General features: G+C 45.6%; 1 protein-coding gene across 1 annotated transcript in view; it reads right to left on the reverse strand.

The window, feature by feature from the left end:
* Window positions 1-15579, reverse strand: part of arid5b (AT-rich interaction domain 5B) — a 64324-nt gene that overhangs the window by 8717 nt on the left and 40028 nt on the right. Inside the window, exons 5-8 of the mRNA XM_037466268.2 lie at window positions 9277-9440; window positions 8448-8724; window positions 4475-4527; window positions 3299-3396 (exon numbers count right to left, since the gene is read on the reverse strand). Coding sequence (XP_037322165.2) covers window positions 3299-3396; window positions 4475-4527; window positions 8448-8724; window positions 9277-9440 — 592 coding nt within the window. The remainder of the gene's footprint in view (window positions 1-3298; window positions 3397-4474; window positions 4528-8447; window positions 8725-9276; window positions 9441-15579) is intronic.

The raw sequence follows: 15579 nt of genomic DNA on the forward strand, positions 1-15579 counted from the left end.
GACACCGGAGTAAATCAAATAACTGTGTTTGCGCCACAGTATCAGAGAGGCAAAGCTGAAGCCTAATGCGCCACGTTTTATGTCTCTGCAATACAGCAAGGACAATGCAGTCGTGATGCTGACGAGTGCAGGATGCTGAGCGCCTCCTCCCCCCCTTTCTCTCACCCATATCTTTACTCTATTGTAATTCCCGGTGTGAAGACTGGCTCAAGGTTTCCTTGTAATTATGAACAACGCGTGTATTGGAACAAGGGGCACCCGGGAGGAATGGATGTGGGCTGAATCAATAAAACAACAGTAGTCGGGTGAAATGGGAACAGGCGTGCATCAGTCTTAAGGGGAACACGTGTGTATCGGAATATTTCGTAGGCCTTTTTTCTTCTTTTTTTTTTTAGACTGCATGTACAGTGCATCTGGCACACATCTATCACTTGGAAGATGAAACGATCGAATCCAAAAAACTCCTCGTCTGCACTCTCCCTGCCGTCAGCCCAAAAAAGAGTTTTTAAATAGCAAATTATTCTAAATTGCTTCTCTGTTGCCATGGATACACCCAACACCCCACCACCCCCCCCCCCTCCTCCGCCCTCTCCAATATCCCCAATACCAACCCTGTTGTGCAATTACATTAGAGTGCCAAGGCATGGTGAGGTATTAAAAATGTGTAACAGGCAGAAATGAACAAATGCGATGTTTCTGTAACAAGAGATCACATAGGAAACCAGGAAGATTAAATATGTAGGAGGTGTTAAAAGGCGCTGACCTGTATAATGAAAGAAACAGCATGAAGTGCAAAGCGGGGAGTGAGGGAGAGAAACAGAGAGAAAATGGCACAGCACAGAAGCAAAAGGCAGTCTATTTCAAGGTTATTGATGCCATCTTTTTCATGACCTCATTTTTAATTCAGAGCGCTGGTCCCTGACAGCTAATCTCGGGAAACGGTTTAAATAAATATCATTAAAGCTTCCCCCGTAGTCGCAGCGGCAGACCTTGGCTTGGACATTTTTGCATTGATTTTTTTCCCCCCCTCCACACTAATGAACGCTGCACAGCGACTAAAAAAAGAGTAACTTTGAAAATTCCAATTAGCTGAGGTTATCTTCTGTTCAATTTCAGCAATGTAACTCCATTACCTACTGCTCCTGGACAGCATAAATATAGTGATTATGCCCCTGGCTCCGTCTTTTACAATAATATCTCCTAGGAAACCATTTCATTTGATTTTACCATTAGGGCTGTAAAGGGGTAATGTGTATAATTTAAAAATGAGAGCAGAATGCTTGTGGATATCCACAGTCTTTAACCTAAATAATGCCAAGACAGCCACTTAATCTAAAGCAATATTGTCCTGAGGTACAGTTCCCACTGACGTGATCCCTCACATTTTCCGCTCCACTGTACTTTGGAGACACATCAGAAGCGATCCTTCGAAGAGGAGAAAGAAAAACACACACAAGTGTTGTTCCAGTTCACGCGCCGCACATTCGTCCCTGAGAAATATATTTCTCTGGCACGTTGACTAATGATTAAAGGTGGAAACAAAGACGCCTCCGGGGAACAAACTCACACTTCAGCGAGCCCACAAACAGCCTCATTCATCATGCAGAGAGAATGGCCGTGTTTGCTGAGTTAATACAATGAAGCTAATTGCCCTCCAAGCAGCGCAAACACCACGGCTCAGCTAAAATGATTCCCCCGAATGGAAACTTGCTCAGATTCAGCTGATCTCTCTCTCTCTCTCTCTCTCTCTCTCTCACGCATGCAGCATCACCTCCGCCCCTCCCTCTTACACCTTCCCCCCCCCCCCGTCAGCCCGATATTCACTGCAGTGTGTGGATATTATTGCTTTGTATTGATTCAGCGTTATTTTCTGCCAGCGGCCCCTCGGTGGCTGGAGAAGGAAAGGCCGGTCACACCTCGGCGCTTCCCGCGCCCGTCTTCCACCTTTTTGCACCCCTTAAAAAAAAAAAACGGATGAACGATATGGCTTCCCGCATCTGGCTTCCAAGCCCTTCCTTGGCAGAGGACCATCGGATCGAACGCGTTTTTTTTCTCGACTTTTGGCAGCCACAAAAATGAATTTGACCAGCATCATCTCCGTCACTTGAAAAGCTATTATTGGTATAAATAAATCACACAGCGGCTGGAGGCAGTGGGCAGGAACTAGGAAGGCGGCGTAAACGCTGGATTCACCCTCAGTCCAAACATCTAGAGGCACGGTGTCAACCTGTGCGCAAAAAAAACAACCCTCTCACACCTCTGGTTTCACAAATTTCCTGAAAAAAAAAAATGAAAAAAAAAAACCCCTCTCCGGTCGCCACTGACTGTGCTTTCAAAATCGCTTACAGCATGCAATCTTGACACAATATCAAACTGCCCGGCTCCCTCGTACGGCACTGCTGGCACATTGCTGTGTTACTGACAGGTGTGTCTTTGTGCGTGTGTGTGTGTGACTGAGCTGCGCTGATGCATGAGTCTGTAGCAGCCAGAAGGATGTGGAGAGGGTCGCCGGCCCGGAGGAACGACCTGCCTCGTGAGCGACTGGTTATCTCTTGTTGGGAAGATTGTGTTTGGCATTTGTTTAACCTTGAGAAAGTGGGCGTGTGTGCATGTTTGTGTGTGTGTGTGTGTGTGTGCAGGCAGCCCTGAATAATACCCTCACAGCTCCCTCAGGATCGTATTCATATGCTCACTTTGGTTTGGTAATACCATCTGAGTGATTATAATGTGGAAAATGCTGCAGTATCTGACTAAATGATTAGTGGAATACATTAAATTGGTGTTTTCATTTGATCTTGCGGCTCTGTTTGCCAGCAATGGATATATGGCGGAGCGGCTAGTTTTTATACGTGCATCCATGTAGGTCACTTAATAATTCAAAACTTTGCAGTCATTTTGAGCTTTTAAATCCTCTTTAGCCTGCTTGTACAGCACCATGGGTGGAGTTTACTGCATAATTGGTTCCACAGTGCCACACAACTAATCAATTAATCCTAAGAAAAAAGAACTGAATCTCATCTCATCAGGAATTGATTCAGGCCCATGAGGAAAGCATTTCTTAATCCTATTAGAACTGCATGCCCCAACAGTGAGAGACTATTCTTCGCATATGTGTAAGTGCATTGACTTCCACTGAATGAGACCAATTCTTCTGTGGTGCTCTGATGTTATGAATAAAGCATTGTGAAATAATATCTGATGCAGCTGCGGGAGAGTTTACTCATTTCGGGCTCTGCAAACCGTTCCATGTGTGCATGCATAATGTGTCGTATAAAAACCGACAAACACGATAACTCACCTCTCGTAGTGTCTCCGTGTACACGTGGCGGCACTTGTGCTGCTTGGGTTCCCGCCCAATTCATCATATACATGCTTCCACTGTCTGCGGACCGTGATCTGGAGGGATGGGTGAGAGGACAAAGTGTTAAGGCAAAGGGCAACAACAACAACAACAACAAAAGGAAAAGAATAAAGAGACAAAGGACGACACCGAGATGAAAAAAAAGAGTTGGAAAAAGAGAAACTGAAAACAAAGAGAAAAACACAAGAGGTTGAGATCATTTTCGAGGTCCGGGGGAGTTACTAAGTCATGGTTTTCCAGTTATTGAATCCTCAACACTCAATTCTCTAACATAATAAGCTCTGTTAACATCATGCAGTCAGTTGTTCCTGTTATAGCCTCTTATCCCGTAATAAGATGACGCAAAAAAACACAAAACTCCGAGCTGCCACAGAGCCAGCGAAGCCCGGACATAAAAAAAAACGTGAGATAATCAGCTGCAGATACCAGGGTTTAAAAGGATATGAGCCACAATTATATGAGCTGTATCCTGTTTATAGTCTGGTCTGGCTGTCTGTTTCGATGACATTAAACCAGCGGGCTAATGAAGAAAAAGGCACGAGCAATACACTTGCCAACTGGAGATCAAACATCGACTTCGCTTTGGAAACACGTCGCACATGAATAGTGAATGAATAAACGGCAGGTGGGGCAGCCGAGTTAAACGCCTGTGCCTCCTGCATACTCAGTTCCCCACATATCGGCGCACACTGTGTGTGTGTGTGTGTGTGTGTGTGTGCATTTCACTTCATCTGCAACGTGGGGAAAAAATGAGCGCTTTGGACCAATTTCCTTCTGACCAGGGCAAAGCAGAGGAACATGTGTTTTCCACTGGAAGGGGGCCGTGAAACAACGGCATCTTTTTAGTTAAATGCGGCAACCGAGCGAGACCTTTTTTTTTTTTTTTTTTTTTCTTTCCCTGGGAAAATAGTAAGTGACCACGGGGGGCAAAAGGAGGGCAGCAGAGAAAGAGGCAGGGAAGAAACAAGAGTGGTAAGTAGGGAGTAGGGGGGGGGGGGGGTGGGTAATAAACACACAGAGGCAGGGGAGAAAGGAAAGAGGCGGAGATAGAGGATAGAAGGGAGGGACCAACAACAATAGAGGGAACATATCCCCACACATGTGAATACTTACTAACTCATATCCTCCTAGTTTCTGAGCAGCTTGAAACATGGTCCAAAGGTTGACTGTGGGAGACAGAAGAAACTGAGCTGAAGGACATGACGTCACACACAGTCACCGCGCTAGGGAGAGTAATACGTGGTCACCAATAAGGATAACATCTCCTTTTCAAATGCAGCTAAATAGAGGTACATACTATATATTATATCCACATATTTAAGTATTGTACGGGACAGACGGGGATGTAGATAGCGAACCAGATAGATGGCTTTACAAAAGGAGCTGAAGGATAACGTATCATTTTCCCATTTTCCCACAGTCACTGCTCTTCAGCTGAAAGGATGCCAATGAATATTGAGCACCACACCGCTATGTGACAAAATAGAGAATATGCTTCATCCCGACAAAGAGATTTGTTAACCCTCAGCCGCCGCCTGCAGGTATGAATGAGAACCATTACCAGCATCAAACGCTTGGCAATATGCTCAAACTTCTGTTTGAACTAATGCAAATGCATTTGCATTGATTTCCCCATGCAAATACTCCATGACAGGCCATATCAAAATACAAGTCTTGTGTAACATTTGACTAAAAATAACCATGTAAGCTTTCAGGAAGGCTTCACGTGGCTGTCTCGTCTTTGAAAGAAAATGTTTCCCTGCAAACAAAGAAGCACAAGTTCATCGGAGCCTTTTTTTGTTGTTGTGCCAATGACATTTGTATTTGCTTTCTGTAGCATCATTGTTTAACATTTTTATATGAAGGCATATAAATAAGAAAAGGAGGCCTCGCCTGGGGAGGAATCCATCAAAATTCAATCTGTGCGTACACAAAGCCTTGCATTTGTCAAAATGACATTTTCCTATCTCCGCATTTGACAGCATTGATTTTTTTTTTTTTTTTTTCTTCCCTCCTCTCCGCTACCGTTGTCAATGCACGGGTGGAATAACAAAGGGAGCCGGGTAGGTTTTTCTGTTTGAACTGAGCACTCCGGCGTATTGTGCTTTCCGGCTGTAGAAACAGAGAGACGGTCTATTTAACTAGCTTGTTATGCACCGACAGTAATTACCACAATCGCACGCGGCACATAGAGGGAACAGAACAGATAAAGGAAACGAGAGAACATGCCTTTTTTTTTTTTTCTTCTCTTTTTTTTTTCTCTCTTGGATGTCTTGTCATTAGCAATTTCTTTTCTTAATTCCCCTCTATTTGGCAGGAGCAATTATCACCGAGATAAGGGTGACAAAACAGGAACACAATGCAGCCTCGGTGACACACCGACGGCATGGCAATTAGACAACGGGGCTAAAAGAGGGAGACAAATTGGAACTGATGTTCACAATCGCACGCTGATGCCCGAGCGCCGGAGCGCACACGTCTGTGGGCTTGTCGACACACTCACGGTTGCTGGTTAATCTTGCAGATCAAGGACATTCAGGAGAACACAATGTAACCACAACTACTCCTGTCCTATTCTTCCTGAATGCTCTCTCTCTCTCTCTCTCTCTCTCTCTCTCTCTCTCTCTCTCTCTCTCTCTCTCATTTCTGTCAGCTGCACCGCACGACTTCAATGGCGGCAGCTGTAGAGCAGAGTCAATATTAACCAAGCGATGAAAAAAAAAATAGAAGGACAGCAGCTTACATGAATAAACTGTGGGACAAAACTGTTTTCCTCTCGAAAAATGAACTGCCGCTCACGTGTAGCAGCCAACTATGTTCTGTCATTCCCTGTGATTGGGTTGGAAGTGACTGATTTCAGTCTGAACGGGTGCACTGAAGTGATTTAGAGGTACATATTCCTCTCTGTCGTTTCAAAAGAAATCCTCCTCAACGACTGCTGAATGCAGCCATCTTGAGTTAATACAAGCATAGAGATGTAGTAAAAATATCTGCTACAATGTTTATAATAAAATGTATTATTTCAGCATCGTTTTAAACAGATTTTGAGGGGTTGGAAGGTTATACCTCGACTGATGGGCATGTTTATGTTATTTAAACCAATAACTGACATTGAAGACGATGTTTTTTAATTACTTGCCTAAACGTTCATAATATGTATGAGCTAATTTCTCCTTTTTGACCTATCAAAGCTAATATCGTGTGATTATTAAAGGTATGGCGTCTTTGCTCAAAGATGTTTTATGCACACAAATCCTGGAGGGAAATAGGAATTCAGCGCGAGGCGGGTAACCAGGTGGGACACGTGTTAAAAAAACATGTTACGAGCCAATCGATGCAGAGAAAGATTGACTGGATTATGTCTCTCTGCTGGGCTTTAATGCTCACAATTGCAGTCTTTAAAAAAAAAAAAGCCATCAGGTGAAACTCCAGAGCTAGCAGACGAAGAGGCATAAATAGTCCACGTTTGGATTCTGGATTTTTTTTTTGGAAGTGAATCAAATGGCGCAGCCAACAAAGCATGTGGGTAATTCTGGTAAATCATTCAACCATCTGTTGCTTTGTTAAACTCTGGAGAACTTCATAAAAAGATTATTACTCAAACGCAACTAAAATAACACAATTTTAATTCCCATTACAGGAAAGCGAGTTCTTTGATCTTCTAATGCATTTGTAGCGAGTTTAAAAGGAGAAATATGAGACGAGCGCCTGATTAAATCCAAGGGTTTGTTGTATTAATTATGATGTGTTTTTTTTTTCTTCTTCCCCCCCCCCCCCTCTCCTCTTTACATACGCTGATGTGTGCTCGCTGCCAAGGACGAACTTTAAACAGCATGATTTCACCATCTAATGAGGCCCCCGCTTGTGATGTGCGCGGGTTTGTGATTCAAAGCGTGCGCTGTATGTGAAACAGTTGGCGCGCGGACCTCGAACTCGAAGCCCGGCGACCGCCGCCCCCCCCCCTCCCGCCCTCCCTCCAGTCCGTCCGTCCCCTGCCACGTACCCCCCCCTCCCCCCCCTCGCTCCATCTCCCTCCACCTACGCCCGGGATCGGCCCGGTGGAGGTCAAGCGGGGTCGAAGGCGGCCGCGGCTTACCTTCGCGTAACAGTTCGGGGTGATGAGTTTACTTTGCTATCTCTCTCCCCCCACACCCCCCCCCCCCCTCCCCCGCCCCCACCCCTCCTGCCTCATCAGTTCCTTTGCTGATGTCGAAGCGCATAAAAAGTAAAGACACAAATGGCAAAAAAAAAGTGTTTTCCGAGAGACCAGAGACCTTTGTGATGTTCACGTGCGCGTTTCTCCTCGCTGTCCCGTGCGCGCCGAGCATCCGCGGCCATGTTGGAACATCTTTCATCCCGGGCCGACGTGTTTCGCATACATGTGATGTTCTTTTAAGCTTGTTAGAGGACGTTCTTGGTCTTCACAGGAAACCCCCTTTGACAACTGTGAGAAGATATGCTCTCCTGGTGTAAAAAGCAAGACAAAAAGGGGCTCTGACAGGAAGCCTCCAGAGGCTTTTACTAACCACCGAATGGGATTTTTATTTTTTTTTCCTCAACACAGAGGTTTATTCCTTTAGTTTATCATTGCCGCGAATTCAAAGAGTTTTTACAGTCTAACGGCGGCGTAATTTAGAGATTTTGCACGTAACGCCTGCAGCAGTTGGCAGCCATCTTTACCGCGGCCTCATGTGGATATTTAGTCCGTCCTTGACTTGACGGAGCGAGCGGCGTCTCCTTTCTCTTCCGATCACAACACGGAGGGACCATAGTTGACGTGGTTGGAGCAGCGCTTTCCCCCCCCCCCGCTTGTGTTACTGCCGTGTGCGACTTACGGAGCGCAATTTCACTCCGACAACATTTGTTTCTGCTTCTTCAAACACATTTTTCTGGAGGTGAAATAACGTTCTGGAACTTTCAAGTTGGTTCGTACAGGTGTCTGCTACTGTGATACCAACCCAGGTGTATGATCCAAATCTCCAAAAACAGCCCATATACTGTATGTATCCACACTAACGTTGAGTCCAAACCAGAGTACCCCGTTTGTTTACACAGTACCAGTGAAGGAATAAGTCGCGCTACTCACTCTGTTTGAAGCCCAGGAAGGGGATCCTCTCTATGGGCGTGTCTCGGTCTTTCATGTACTTGTAGAGCTCCACTAAGAACGCTTGCTCCTCCGCTCGGCTCTCCTCTGATGTTTCCTCCTCTTTGTTTTCCTCCCTCTCCCTCCTCTCCTCTTTCTCCTTTTCCTTATCCTTGCCCCCCTCCTTGTCCTCAGCGGAGGACTTCTTGCCGAGGCCGTACGCCTTGTGTTTGGCCGAGGAGATTTTTCCGTTGGGGACCATTTTACAGTTAGGCTTGACCTGCAAAGAGAGAGGGAAGCGCGTAACTCTAGATGGAAACGAAACCTTTAACGGAGTGCTGTGCACATGATGTCAGACAGTTTGGATGAGACGCCTCCGGGAAAAAAAGCGCAAATACATTTTACAGGCGGCCTTATTGGTTCTCCATAGAGCAGATCGTCCTGTCATCGCACATTAGTTTGACTGCAGCTTTGAGAGAGAATTGTTCTGTATGTCCAACGTCATATGAATCACAGCAGTTGAGAGGGTTTATTTAGATGTTTCCTTCACTTTGAATATTATTACAACCAGTCAGATACATATAAATGTTGCTTGGTCTTTAGGAAACTTTGACTAATACCAGTCTGTAAAACAAATCAGCAAAAATCTTTATAAAAAACGTTATTTCCGCAAAGTTGGTACATGAACAGGACAGTTTACTTATTATATAATGTACTTATAACATGCTAATAATACATATACGCTAACTAACTAACTAGCCTGTTGCGCTGTGTGATGTCCACACGTAAGTCTTACTTTTGTCAAACCTTATCTTTTCTAACCCCATCCTACCTTGGTGGTGGTTCTGCAGTCCGGGCTGGACGGGTCCGGCGCCGCCACAGCTGTTGACCCCGGGGTCGACCCTGATGAACCTTGACCCTGAGCCTGACCCTGGGAGTCCCTCCTCTGAGAGATGGACAGCTTCTTCTTCCGAGGTCGCCCCTTCAGATTAGGAGCTGAGAGGGGGGGAGGAAACAGTGACGGTGAAGACGGGTGGAAGCGCCGCACAGGTGTTTTCATTTATTCCCGGGCTGATCTGACCTCCGCTCGGGTCAGAGGTGGAGGGGAGCGTTGATCGGAATTATTAGGTTCGCAAATCTTCATCTCCCAATAACAATGGCAAAGGTTAAATGGGTCCCGTCCCAAGAGAGGTCGGACAAAGCTAACTCAGGAAAACGTCTCTCCCACACGCTCTGATCATAAGTCTGATCCGACGCTTGGGCTGGAAACAATTTACAGAGGCTATAAATCATCTGATGTTTCAATGATCAATAAAATTTGAGCAGAAGAATAAAAGAGGTAAGAAACTGTTACTCTTAGACGCATTTTTCCACTGTGGGAACTAGCGGAGAAGGAGGAGGACGAGAACATTTACAATCAGGGCTGAGGAATTTCACAGGTCTGCAAGCCTCTAGCTAATTCATTTCAAACTGGATTAGTGCAACATTGTGGCGGAGCGGGGCAGCCGGCTGCCAAAATGCTCCAATGTGCTAGTAAACACAATCCTACAAATTCCCTCACAGCCTGTGAGAGAAACATGCATTTAAATTCGGACAGATGTATTTTAAGAGTTGAGAAGAGGGCGTTGCAGCAGCCCGAGTAGAATACTGTAAATCGGACCATTTCGGTGAAGCCTCAAACGGGAAGAACAGCTTGTGCTGCCGAGAGGAATATTTGACACAGAACATTTGACACTCCCCACAACAACATTATTTATAACACCATCTCGGGTTTATTTCTCTAGTTAGCCCGCTCTTATCTTAAAGCACAAGCGCTGTTAATTAAAAACACGTGAACCTGTCCAGATAGGAGCTCTTTGTCTGAAAGGCTGGCAGATATAATTGCTCAGTTCACATTACACACACAATAAAGTATTTAAGCCTTGCGAGTCCTTTGTACACCCACGTTTATGTCAACCCGCAACTGTAATGTAACTTCTTGGCAGAGTGCCTCCACGCAGCAACACAAACAGAGATAAGCTCAAAAGGGAGAGAGAGAGAGAGAGAGAGAAATAGAGAGACTTCAAATAATCCAAGTTCAGTCACGTATTTCACGGCATCAACATGCTTTCTTTCCATCTGCAGTGACAATTAAATCACATCCAACGGTTTTTCTCCGCCAAAAGGGCTCTGTGATTATTTCTGTCGGATCGAATTCCCATCGTGGAAATGTTAAAATATCACCGGAGTGTGAATAAAACCGAGAGGCAGTCATTAGAAAAGGGTAAAATGATTGCGACTCAGCACCCTATCGCTTCATGTTGTTATTTTCACAACAGCGACGTTGTGGGGAAACAGCGCTCGGGAAAAAAAGAAATTCCAAGGGCATCGGTTGTGCATTTGTCATCCCTTTCACACACTAAAAAAACCCTGTAGTCTTTACTCAGTACTTAGCACTGGGTGTGTTTCTCTCTCATTTCTCCTGCTCCCTCTGCCTTCCTTATTCTGCCTATTACTCACTAATGCTGAGGGATGACATATAGGCGCTATTATTTACGTATTTACAGCTACATCATGCCACTAATCACAACATGAACAGCGCTGAGCTCATTTGCAACGCCCGTGTAAAGAAATCAACGTGTAAGAAGAAATGTACATAGAGCGGAGTGCAGATCTCTGCCAGGTGTTTCTGCAACAACAACCGCTGTATTGTGCGTTAGAATGAACAACCCCCGTCTAGACACCAATAGGTGGGGGAGGGGGGGGGGGGGTGGCATCATAAAAACACACTTAATTGAAACTAACAAACAAGCGACAGTGCATTCAGGCAACTCCCCCCCCCCCCAAGATCGCCAAAAAGAAACCCCAGCCTCACCAAGCTGTCAGCGGCGCTGTACCCGGCAGGTTTTGTGTACTGATGGTTCCGTTGGCTGTTAGCCGCGAGTCAAACGCACCGTCTAAATATTAAAAGTTCCCACACTTATCTGTGTTAGCACGAAGGGGGGGGGCCGACCGACCGACCAGGGGCCACTTAAGAGTCGTGAGTGAGGCGTCGGCAGGCTGTCAATGGCCGCATTCAACAGGCAATAAAGGAAGTTCTAAGCATGCAGTCATAACTGGGTAGCCAAAATATTACACAGTTTGCAGCGGCACGATGCAAGATTAGCTGCGTACAGGCACGTGCACGCACGCGCACGTCAGAATAGTCACAATGCATGCAAACTAAAAACCTTCAGAGAAGATGATTACGTGGCAGACGTACACACGGCGTTGATCACACGTGTGCAAAGGGCAAACATAAAGGTCACAAACTCCTGCAGGTTCTTTAAGGGATTTGTTTTTCCAGCATGTGACATGGGTTCAAAGTAACTTGGCGAGGGGTCTGGGTGAGGTCACACTCTCAGTGGAGTTCTGTTTTTAGTCCAATCACTAACCCCCCCCCCCCCCCCCCACGACACCCTACACTGAGTTACATAACCTGCCTGTCTGTTTACATATTTCATCAGGTCGAATACTGCTGCGTAACCAAGCGCTGCGCTGACAGCACAACAGACGGCGACGAGGCAGGGAGTGAGTTTGATCTCTATCGACGTTCTCGCGAAGGGCCGCCAAGCAACACCAGCAGATATTACCGCGACCTGGGGTCAAACGGTGCGTAATGTGTATTTCTGTAGAACAACACGCTAACAGGGACACAAGGTGAGCTGCGCAGACCTGCTGATGTGCTCCCCTGGTGGCAGAGCTGCATAAAGGGAAGAGTCATCAGCTTTAGAATAACTCAAAGAACATCCAACTGACTCTGTGCAGATAGGTTTTCTACAATGCAAACACAGACATTTATAGTCTGCAGACAGCACAAGGTGATGGTTTTACTGCATCCTGGAAGGTATCATATTTTTACCTCACTGTGGGTTTTTTTAGTACCAGAATCTGTCTGTGGATTCCTGCTTATCTGGGTCTTTGACGTGAAGAATAGTGACCAGAGGACACTTTCCCGGTCCTTCACAAACCCACAACCATTTACACACACACACACGCGCGCGTACACGCACGCACGCACACACACACACACACAGGTGAGGGGCATTCCCAGGCGCGTCGATGCATCATCATGTCTTGCGACAGAGCGCAGCCCGCGGGCCGTGGAAGCAACAGCGACTACAGCGGGTGAGATGCACACCCTGACAACGTGATCTCCGGCCGCAGTTGAACGCCTTCAGCTGCCCCCCCCCCCCCCCCCGCCCTCTCCTCAGATTCAATTAAATACAGGCCTAATACCGCTGTTTCGCTGCCATTCAGCCGATGTCAATGATAATGAAAGGGCGCAAGAAGGGCTCTGACAGTCCCGCCGTGTCGACAGAGCGGAGCCACAACAAGGCGGGCGGATTGATCGCCAGGCTGCCGGGGGGACGGAGGAGCATCTCCAGCCGTTGGGGGGGGTTCATCTGACGGGGGCCTCGGATGATAGCACTCACAAAATTGTCTGGGGGGGAAAAAAAATGTGTGTGCCAACTTAATGATTGTCGTTTTAACGAAGAGTGGTTTGAAATCAGACAAATTGGCAAATTGAAATAAAAAAAAATTTAAAAACCCTTTGTGATTTATTTCAGCAGATTAGCAGATAACCCCTCATCTGGCAGTTTGGGATAACACTAATCAGTGAAAAAATCGGACTTTAATCCAAAACGAAAATATTCATACACCTACTGGGTGGACTGCCACAAATACTTTTGCAAGCAAATTAATCTTCTGTCATTTGTGTCAAGTTTTAATTGGAAATGTAATCATGCAAATTCGCTAAAACAAAATACCAGTTAACACGGAAAACAACATAATATTTTGACTGCATTAGCACTCTATAAGCATGTTAGCATGCTGATGATAGCATTTCCCTCAAAAATTGGAATGGAGGTTATTTAGTAATCATTTTATGTAAATGGATATGTCTGATATGAATGTTGATCATTTATTTATTCTGCTTTATAAAGGTCAAATTGAAGTAAATCACTTATAAAGGTTGTTGAGAAATACAGCAAAGTAGTGTAAAAGTTATAAATGATAAAGAACATAACTCTGGTCCAACATTAGGTTACAAAATAATATTGTGTATAATAATAATTATGCGTATATTGCATTTGAAATAGTTACATCTTCCATAAGGAGAAGGATCTACTAGCGTGTACCACGATTGAACAAAACTCCCACTTGTATTCACTACTAAATTCTGCCGTTTAACTTCAACTTCCGCTCACAGTAATGAGGTCCAAGTTCAAAGCGGCGAGGGCGGAGTGACGGGAGGATGAGTGAGGTATGACTAGCAAGTGGTAGGTAAAAAAAAAAAAAAAAAAAACCACCCACTCAGCAGCCATCAGCATAGCCTGAGGTAACATTCAAAGGTAACATTCATGTTGCAATACGGGCCATGTCTGAACGGTACACTGAGTCCCTCAAGACAAAACAAATACATGACCGGTTTTAATCATAGTTTCCCAGTAAAGTCCCATTGAGGTTGGCAACTTTTTATGAGATAAGAGGTACAAGGCCAAAAGGGCAACATATAAAAAGAAAGTCAAACGAGGAAACAGGAAACATCCTGTTAATAAACCAGATCTGGAGATAACATATTTATTTTATGAAACAACTGTTTAAGCCCGATAAGCAGCTCAAAGACATGAAGCGGAGTTGTACTCCAGCTCCGTCACAATCAACGGGGGGATTCTCCGAAAGAGATTCAGTCAGTCAATTTGAAATCACTCCTTTAATGAGTCACATGGTGCAGAGGACTTAGAGGATTTTTAACCAAACACCAGCGTGAAGTCGTCTGTAAAACATCCGACGAGGGCCGACCACAAATGAGCAAGACGGATTTTCATCTGCACAGGTGAAAATGATTACTCTCCGGGGTCGGATTTGTAAGTAAACTGTGGCTGTGAATCCGCCCGCACACAGACAAAAGGAGGCCGCTCAGGTCTGCCATACATGGCCACAGCGGCTCCTTGGAAATTTACAGCAAGTCATAAAACATAGGGCCCCGTGACAGACAGCACTTAAACCCTGTAAGCACTGACCAGATGCGTTTTTATGGATGTAAATATAAAATGATCTTGATCATGAAGCCATAACACGGCTGAAAACTTCCTAGATGGATGACAGGAGTAGGTTTTTGTAATTGAATAATTAAACTTAAACAGAGTACGAGTCATGGGTTTGAAAATGTAATTCATAAGGAACCTACGTCACCTGTCAGAATGACAACAAGAAACCAAAAGTAAGTAAAACCAGACACGAACAAAACCTGACAAATCGCGACGCGATACAGCCTCTCAAGCCTCCAACGCGGCTCTCAAGACCTGAATGAACCTGCGGAGCAGCGGGGCGTTAAAATCACTGGAGTGAGGTCACACTTTGGTGGAACATCTTAACTCCACCTGAGGCCCCGGCGATGTGACGAGGGAGGCCTTCCTGAGGCCTTCCCTGGCTATCAAAGACCTTCAAAAGGTTGGAGAAGATTTCAAGTTTGAGAAGGCGAAACGTTCTGTTTGATTGTGAAAGGTGTCTTCGAGGCTTTTTCAAAATAACAATCCCTTTCACATGAATCAGAGCTGTTACCCCACAGGAATGAACCCGGGGGCCGTTACCAGGAACAGCCAAACCAGGTGGCTGATTCCTGTTTACCTTGTGGCCCGTTCTCAGAGACGAGCCACAGTTCAGCTTCCCAGAAAACCCGAAAGAGGAGATTTTCAGGTTTTTTGCATTAATAACACAAAATTGTAGGTCACATTTGAAAATTTGTTTTGTTTCGACGCACGGAGGCACACGAGGAAAAAATGTCATTGTTCTTATCCGCTGTAGTGCAGGTGAAAGGTTCCCGGGGGGGGGGGGGGGAGGATTCGATCACTATTACTTTAGACATTTTGTTTGTCTCACGCACACACACACACACACACACACACACACACTGATACACACGCGTGACTACAGGTGGCGGCAAATGTGCCAAAAAAAAAGCATCAACCGTGTCAACAAAAGGCGGGCGGGAAGAACGCGACGAGCTGGTGAACATGGACGCAAAAAAAACGAAGGCGCCATTCAGGAGACCCGCGACCCAGCGGCGAGCACGCGCTCCTCTCCGCCATTTTGTTGCGGCCACCGCCGC

Source organism: Pungitius pungitius, chromosome 13 (assembly GCF_949316345.1).
Source record: "Pungitius pungitius chromosome 13, fPunPun2.1, whole genome shotgun sequence".
NCBI classification, from domain to species: Eukaryota; Metazoa; Chordata; class Actinopteri; order Perciformes; family Gasterosteidae; genus Pungitius; species Pungitius pungitius.